We start from the raw sequence: 8,713 nt of genomic DNA, 5'->3' as shown, positions 1-8,713 counted from the left end.
AGGGGGTTAGGGGCTTCTGGAGCCCACCCGGGCCACAGGTAAAAGGGAAAGGCTGGTGTGGAGAGGGGCTAGCCCCCTTCTTCAGACCCAGGTAGCAGGCAAGAGGGGGATATCACCATTCTGCACTTCTTGGCCTGACCTCACGCACACATTCATTCAACAAATATTTATTAAGCGCCTATTTGTGCAAGGCACTTCCGGAGGGGGTGGTCTGCGCCAGGGCCACGCCCACCCGCTCTGCCCCCCTGCCCGCAGTCGGCTTCCTTCCGAAAGACCCCGCGGGCGGGTGCAGCCGCCCAGGGGCGGGCTGGTGATGGCCCGCACCCCCAGCCCAGCTGCTGCAGCTCGGTCTCCCTGTGGCCCCCCGCGCCCGCCCTCACCCTCCCCACCCCTGCCGGGCGCTAAGCGCAGAGGGCGCAGCCGCACTTGGTGGGCTTCTCCACCTCCTCCGCAAAAGAGGTCCCATCGCTGCACTCAAAGGTGAACTTCCTCCGCTTCAGCCGCAGGCCCTGGCAGCAGCCCTGGCCCGGGCATGAGCCCCGGCACTCCACCCAAGACAGCGGGCGCGTGGTCTGGCAGATGGCATAGCCCCTCTGGACCTGGTGAAAGTCCCGGACAGGGTCCCCCCGGCACTCGGACTCTGGATGGGACAGACACCAAGAAAGACCCTCAGGGCACACGGGTGGGCGCGCAGTGCCCCGGGGAAGGGGGCAGGTGGAAGAGGAGGTGGTGGAGGAGGGGGTGGGGTCGCATCCAGGACCTGCGCGCTCGAGTCGGCAGGCCCCACCCAGGTCTCACAAATCCCTGCCCCATGCACATGCACGGCCTCCTCAAGGGTTGGCGGGAAAGGACTTGGAGCTGCAGGACCCTCTAGGACCCATGAGAGAGGGAGGTGCCAGGGGGAGGTGGGGCTTCCTGTTGCTGGAGCTGGGCAAGAGGCCGCTGCAAGGCTGGGAGGAAATGACAGGTGTAGAGGGAATTGGTGCCAGGAGGGAGTGGCCTAAGGAGGGGCCCTGAAGGTGTCTGAGTCCTGGATTCCTCCACTTCCCCCTGCCGGCCCCAGCAGTCCCTATTCCAGCTGGAACGTCCTGTTCGCAGGGGCCGGGGAAGGGGTCCTCAACCCTCAGACTTCCTCCTCTCCAGGTTCCAAGGTGATGCGGCCAAGATGCAGACATGTGCCAGGAGCTCTTACCCTAGTGGTCTCTTCTGTAAGGAGACACCCCAGCCAGAAGGGGCACACACCCCAGACAAGGGGGCTGCAAGACAAGCCGAGCCTGGAGAGAGTGGGCCTCAGTCTGGGGGTGAAGCTCGGAGCCTGGAGGAAGGGGGGTGCTAGTCCAGAGGCTGCCTGAGGTGCAGGAGGAGGTAGGGGCTCAGGTGTGAGGTTGGGAGGAAGAAAAGTAATGTTGCTAAAGCAAGTTGTGGGGAAGGACCCTGGAGAAGGCATGTCAGGAGGGGGGGCCCTGACCTTGCTCACACAGCTTGCCCGAAAAGCCAGGGTCACACACACAGTGTGTCCCCATGGTGGCCGAGGCCTGGCAGTGGCCATGCAGGCACTGCAGGCCCCCGCAGGGGTCTGCGGGTGCCCCCTCCTGGTTGCACAGGGCCCCCGAGTACCCATCCTGGCACTGGCAGCTGTAGGACAGAGCATCGAGGGGCACGCACTTCCCGTGGACACACCTGGAGGGACAGAGAAAGGGCACGGTGAAGACGGGCAGAGCCCCCACAGCCCGCCCCGAGGTCACCCCCTCAGCCTTGCCTTCACAAGAGGTCATTCTAGCCCCAGGACGTAAACAGAGCAAATTGTGACTCTGGGTTTGTGTCTATGGACCTTCCTGTTAATAAAAACTGAAAGTCACGAAGAAAAAGAAACCTCCGTTAGGCCCCAAATTCCAACGCGGGGTTCTAAAAACAGCAGCCCTCACCACAGGGAACGGAGCTGGTAGGGAAGGCAGGGAGAGTCCGGGGTCGGGGTGGGGTGGGGGCGGGGGTGCTCACTTGTGGCCATGGCAGGGGCCGTCTGCAGGCTGGTCGCAGTGCAGGCCCCCCCAGCCGGCCTCACAATGGCACACCGGCCCGGGGGTGGCGTTGGGCTGGCAGATGCCGTGCAGGCAGTAAAGTTTGCGGCAGGGCTCGCAGCCGGGCACCACGCCGGGCTTCATCCGCGTCTTGGTGAAGTCCTGCAGCTCGTTGTTGATGTACAGGTTTCGGATGCAGCCGTGGAAGCTGGTGCCGTTGAGGATCTGCCACAGGCGGAAGGCGGCTGAGTTCACGTCCACCGGCATCCCTGGGGCGGGGAGGGGCAGGGGCTGGGTTGAGCTCTGCTGGGCATCTCCACAGTCCTCCCTTCTGTCTTCAGCCTCGAGCCCAGGGCCAAGGTCCTCTGTGACCTTGGGGAGTCCAGATCCCTCTCTCAGAAGAAATGGAGAAGTTGCTTCCTCCGTGGTCAGAGCTTTGGGGTGCCAGGTCTGGCAACTGACAAATGGGGCACTGGGCACCAGAACCTGGCTGCCCTCACCCAGGGCTCCTCCCCTCCCTGGGGGACACTAGCCTGTAGTTCCCAGAGATCCAGGCCTAGTACTCATGCGTACGACCCCGTCACCCCCTTCTGTGGTCCTCACCGCACATTCCCAGGTAGGAGCTCAGTGAATTGCCAAAGTCACACAACTGGTAAACAGCTAAGCCGAACTTAGAGCACAGGCCCCCTCCCCCAAACCCCAAGATGTCAGACAGCCCCACCGCATGCAGACACCTGCCTCATCTGGAAATGTCCATGGGCGGCGACAGGGTTGTTTAGCCCCTCAGGCCAGCTGGGACATCCCCAGCTGATGTAGGGACTCCCTGCCAGGGCCTCTCACAGAGTCTCCAGGCCTCTGAAGGGCCCAAGCTTGGAGATGGACCCTGAGCAGCTGACGGTCCTTTCTGGCCCAAAGCCAAGAGGAAAGGTATCCACAGTGCAGGTAGCTGCACGACCCTCCCCAGAGCCCCCAGGCCATACCACATACCAGACAGGTCCTGATACCATTCCTCTTGGTCCAACTGCCCTCTTGGGCAGGGCAGAGAGCAGCCTGGACACCCAGTAGGGGAGGACAACCCACCAGCAGCTGGCCATTCACTTGGACCGCCCCCGCCATCTTGGAATGCCCCCACAGTCCTATGCCTCGGGCACCAGCTCCCCTGGCAAACCTCAGGCCACAGAGGACCCACCTGACAGCTGTCACCATCACCTGACCGGGAGCCCTGGGGAGGGCCAGCTGCAGCCTCACCCGGGCCAGGTCCTCACCTCCCACATAGAGGGGGGCCTCGCTGTTGAGCGTGTAGTGTTTGCCAAAGTTGTCCATGGTCATGGGACTGCCGCCGTCAATGGAGAGATTCACCATCTGGTCAAAGGTGACCAGCTCAACAGTGTGGAACTGCCCGTCATTGATCGTCTCGGCACTGGAGGAAGACGGGGTGCCCCGCCCAGGGAATGAGTTTCAGTTTAGACCAGCCCTGCCTGGCACTTCCCTGGTTCAGCAGCTGCTTTCTAAGGGACCCCATCTCTGCAGGGAAGAACTCTACAGGCTCGGTGGCCTGTGCCCTTCTGCCCTCCTTCTCGGACTCCCTGGGAAAGCAGAGTCATGGAGGGCAGCACTTTCCAACTCACCGATCTCCCCTCCCCACTGTCGAGCTCCTTGGGAGGTGGTGGGAGAGGGCAGGGTGGGACCATTGCTCAGGCCCAATCTGGGGTTGATCTAGATGGTTCTACTACCCTTTCGACATGGGCAGCCCAGTTCTTGGTGGTCTCAGAAACCCCTACCCCACCTTGGGGGCCCCCAGCCCCAGAGGGTAGGTGGGAGGTAGGAGGAAGCCCTACCTGTAGATGGCAGAGCTGGGGTAGCTGCCCGGATCGTAGCTAACACGCACGTGGCCCTGGTACAGCTCCACTGCCATGTGGTCGTTGTCCCCGTTGTACAGCAGGATCCCATTGTCCTCGGCCGTGGAGACCTGCCGGAACGGCACTTTCTCTCCCAAACCACCCCACGCAGCAGCAGCTCAGGCTGGGAGCTGGGGCACACGGGGGCTACTAGAGGAGGGAGAGGCTGTGCGGGGGTGGAATATTGTCTCCTGCCCGCCCAGTCTGCCCAGGAGACCCGTCCTCCAGGGGGCGCTGCAGTGCGGGCAGCCCCCACTCAAATCCCAGGGCCAGGCAGGGGAGGGTAAATGGACCAACAGGTCAGGAAGCTGTGTGCCAGGAACAGCAGGTGAGAGACCTGGACCCTCTGGCCAGGGGGGGGAGGAAGCAGGTGGGGGAGCCTCAGAGACCCAGCAGGCACGGCCGGAGGATGGCTTCAGGAAGGCCTTCTTCCAGGTCAGGCTACCCAAACCTGGGAGGAGCCCCTCAGAAGATACTGGAAGCAAAAGCAGCCTCGCCTTGGGAGGGAGAGCGTTCTAGGGGGCTGTAAGAGCCAGGCTGCTTTGTTCTTCTTGCCTTCCTTTCTTCTCTTTCTTCCTTTGCTCTGATGCAGATCCTGACACTTGCCCCAGTCTGCTGAACCCAATCCAAACACCTGTCTCGGGGCACGGTGGGGCCCAAGGGTGGGGTGTGGCTGCAGCCGGGCCAATCAGAGATCCCTGGTCTCTGAGCCAGAGCTGGCAAGGTCAGACAAGGCTGCTTGGGGTTGGGGTGAGTTTCATTTTGTTGAGGGGCTGAGCTGGCTGTGAGCTGGTCGTGGGGACGTGGGGGTGGGTGGGATGCGGCAGATGTGCCTGAGGGAAAGGGCAGGTAAGCGTGTCTGAGATGCCCAAAGGCTCTGAGCAAAAAGAAGAGGACATGTGAAAGAAGAAGGATGAGGTACCTGGGGTAGGGGAGAGGATTTGAGGGGGAGGGATCACTAAGAATTTTAAATCTTAAAGTTGTAATTTAAAAAGAAAATTTATTGTGGGGAGCAATATAATCTATTCTGCTCTCCCCAAGAAATATTGAGCAAAGTGCTTATACTATTCCTCAGTGCTGCTGAGCTGGGACTTGTATCTTTTCCTCTCAACATGACGACACTCTGAGATAACTATGAGTCATGAAATGGCCAAAATAAAGGGCCTTGGGGACTCTTGGTTGACGCTGTAAGTGCAGTGCTAACTCTGACTGTGACCCAGTCCCCCGAGGAGGCCTGTCTGCAGCCTGGGGGCTGAAGCCGAGGAGTAGAAGAGACCAGAGGTGCTGGGAGAGAACCCAGCCACCCACGAGACCACCCCCGCCCTTCTCTGACACAGATTTTGTGATCCAGTGACCTCCGACTGCACTTCAACTAGTTCAAGCTGGGATCCTGTCACCCACTCCAAGGAGGTTTGCGAGTCCCCTTTGTGGTTTGTGGAAGCCGGGGTGCTCACAGCTGTCCTGGGCAGGGGTGGGTCTGCATGCTCTGACAGGAAGCGAGGACCCCTGCCGCCCGAACCGCCCTCCCCTGTGAGCAGGCCCCCAGGCACGCACCTGCAATGTGATGTTGGCCCGAGGCCAGTTCTGCAGGTCAGTGAACTGCAGGTAAGTGTCCCGATCCACAAAGTTGACACTGAGCAGCTTCTCACACTCGGGCCCACCAAAGCCCGGGAGGCACTGGCACACGGGCCGGCTGCCCTGGTTCACACAGTTGGCCCCATTTTGGCACTCAGTCCCCTCGCAGGGGCTCCTGGGGGTAGGCGGGCGGGAAGAGGTCTCACAGAACTGTCCGCTGAGAGGGAAAGGACACAGGTCAGAGAGGGCAGGGGAAGGAACAAGGGGCATCTTCTGCCCCACAGTGCTGGAGAGAAGTCCACCAAACACTGGGAAGCTGGTCCCTGCAGAGACAGAGATGCTCCGAAAGAACGCGTTCTCAGGAGAGCTAGGAGCCAGAGGCACTAAGAAACAAGCTGAGACACAGGCAGTCCTTGGACACCAGCCGCAGTATCACCTGGGCCCTCGTCAGCCTGCAAGGGCCCCAGTGGTTCATGTGCACATCAGTGTTTGAGGAGCTGGAGAGCTAAAGTTATCAAACTCTAAGAAGGCAACATAAATATACGTCTTCACTGTGTACTCACCACTTTCACTCTAACTTGACTGGGCAATGGTCTCTTAGATGTCACACCAAAGCACAAGCAACAACAACAAACTGATAAACTAGACCCCAGCGCAACTAGAAACTTTGTCCATCAGAAGACATTATCAGGAAAAGACAACTCACAGAATGTGAGCAAATATTTGCAAATCCTATGTCTGATATAGAACTACTGTCTTAGTATATGTATCTTTTTCAGTAAGAAAAAGATAAATATCGCAGTTAAAAACAAAGTCTAGACACTTTTCCAAAGAAGACAGAAAAAGGTTTTATAAGATGATCAACATTAGCCATCAAGGAAATGCAGATCAAAACTACACTAAGGTTATCACTTCACAGTCAACAGGATGGCCAGAGTGAAAAACAGGTAACAGGTGTTGTCAATGAGACAGAGAGATTGGAACACTTACACAGTGCTGGAGAAATGGGAAACTACTAGAAAACAATTTGGATGATCCTTAACAGTTAAACTTATAATGTCTCTATGATCCAGAAAAGTCACTCCTAGGTATATACCCAAGAAAACTAAAAATAAATATCGATACAAACACCTATACAGGAAATTCATAGCACCTGTATTTGTAATAGTCAAAAAGTAGAAACAACCCAAATGTCCATCAGTTAGTGAATGGATAACGCCTGTGTAGCCATAGCATGGAATATTATTCAGCCATAAAAAGGAATGAAATTCTGATACTTACTACCACACGGATGAACCTTGAATACATAATGCTATAGCTATATGAAAGAAACCACAAAGTCACAAAGGACCACTGATGTGATGATTCAGTTTATGTGAAATATCTAAAATATGCATTCTGCAGACACAGATATTAGTAGATTAGTGGATGCTTAGAGCTAGGATGAAGGAGATTCGGGGTGATAAGTAAAAGATAAGGAATTTCATTTGGGGATAATAGAAATGTATTAAAATTGATTGTGGCAATATATGTACAACTCTGGGAATACATTAAAAGTCATTGAACTGTACACTCTAACTGGATGACGTGGATCTAACGATATAAGCGTGTGCTTTATAGCCCAATGAAACTGTCTTAAATAATAAACAAGCAGTTGGAAGTAGCCAGAAGGTGGCAAGTGGCCCCTCCCAGAGGAGCCAAGATTCCAAGATGAATGACCTTTATGGCCATGTCTGCAAAGGTCCGCTGGGCAGGTGAGTGTGGCCACAGCTCCCCTGTGCCCACTTCCCACCCCCGCCCCCAAGCAGGATAAAGGCCCTCTCTCTGTGCTGTGAGTGGCTAGGGACTTTCTCCGAAGGCCGCACAGCGGTGCCTGGTATTGCCACCCGTACAACCCCCGCACCCGGTCCCAGGCCATAACGCTTCTTCCTGCTGCTGGAAACTGATCCCGGTCAGCCCAGGGGCCAGGCATTACCGCCACGGTGTGTCCTAGAGACTCACGTGTAGCCCTCGGCACAGACGCAGGAGTAGCTGTTAACTTGGTCCAAGCACTGGGCCCCGTTCCGGCAGCGATGGTCCCGGCAGTCGTCCTGGTTCTCACTGCAGTTGTCACCTGAATAGCCGGGTGCACACTCACACCTTCCGGGGGGCAGGGGTGGGTAGCAGTCAGCCCAGAGCTCATGCAGGAGAGCCGGGAGCCCTGGGGCTGTGTGTGACAGACAGCTCAAGGGCCGATGAGTCTGTGGGCCCCCAAACAAAGCCCTGTGTACAGAGATGCCCCAACCCCCACAGTGGTCCTTTCCAAGTGCAAAGGAGAGCTTGCCTGCGTGGGCTTGGGGTAGGGCTGGTTGGAAGGAGGAGAGGGGACTCTTGCTACAGCGGATTCACCCCACCAGCAGTCCAGCCAAAGCCAAACTCCCCTCTTCAGCTGCCTCCCAGCTCAGCCGGGAGTCACAGGCCCTCTCCACCCTACCCCGCCATCAGCAGGGCTCATGCCACCCCCACCCCGATTCCCTAAAGATCTGCTTCCACCAACCGTGTGGCTGTGAAATAAAGCGCCCACTCCCTTCTCCCGTTTTCAGCCCTCCGCCCTCTAGCAAGCCCACCCTGCAGTGAGAACTGTCTTCACTGGCAGCGGTGCCCACCTGCCCAGAGCTCCCATACTCGGGATGCCCTCTTCTCCCTCCCTGCCCGTCCAGCCAGGCCAATACCTCACCTCCTCCAGGAAGCCTCTGGTGAACACCCCAGCCATCCCTCAGCTATCCCTTCCAAAGATAACTGAGAAACCTTCCAAACGGCAAACTACAAAGCCCACGGCTCATCCACACAACGTGGCAGGTAGGCCCTGCTCTTGCTCGGACTTTTCACTCATCCCAGTGCTTTCCAAGCTGTAGGAAACACTCTCTACCCCGCACACGCCCATGCCTGTGCGCACACAGAGACATACACTTGGAGCCAGCTTCACGCCACCGTGCTCATCCTCACTCTACACAATGGCCCGATGCTCTCTGATGTTTCCCGTGTTATTTTTAATTGCTAGCCCAGTTGGTCACAGCCCACTGGGTCTTGAGCTCCAGTCTGAAAGGCACCGGCATCCACTCGCCCATTTACATGCACTCCCTCGTCCACTCAGTGTGTGTCAGTGCGCCTCTTCCTCCAGGCAGGAGCTGAGAGACATCCCCCCCCTCGTGAATGGATAACGCCTGTGTAGCCATAGCATGG

General features: G+C 57.5%; 1 protein-coding gene across 1 annotated transcript in view; it reads right to left on the bottom strand.

Moving 5' to 3' along the window:
- Positions 1-15: 15 nt before the first annotated feature.
- Positions 16-8,713, bottom strand: part of SLIT1 (slit homolog 1 (Drosophila)) — a 140,249-nt gene continuing 131,551 nt past the window's right edge. The window contains exons 31-37 of the mRNA XM_004680582.2: positions 7,493-7,630; positions 5,471-5,708; positions 3,857-3,987; positions 3,284-3,438; positions 1,999-2,287; positions 1,469-1,680; positions 16-640 (exon numbers count right to left, since the gene is read on the bottom strand). Coding sequence (XP_004680639.1) covers positions 402-640; positions 1,469-1,680; positions 1,999-2,287; positions 3,284-3,438; positions 3,857-3,987; positions 5,471-5,708; positions 7,493-7,630 — 1,402 coding nt within the window. The 3' untranslated portion in view covers positions 16-401. The remainder of the gene's footprint in view (positions 641-1,468; positions 1,681-1,998; positions 2,288-3,283; positions 3,439-3,856; positions 3,988-5,470; positions 5,709-7,492; positions 7,631-8,713) is intronic.

This window comes from Condylura cristata, unplaced genomic scaffold (genome assembly GCF_000260355.1).
Source record: "Condylura cristata isolate star-nosed mole 26May11 unplaced genomic scaffold, ConCri1.0 scaffold00011, whole genome shotgun sequence".
NCBI classification, from domain to species: domain Eukaryota; kingdom Metazoa; phylum Chordata; class Mammalia; order Eulipotyphla; family Talpidae; genus Condylura; species Condylura cristata.
The sequence above is the reverse complement of the archived record's forward strand: the minus strand, read 5'-3'. Positions and strand labels throughout refer to the sequence as shown.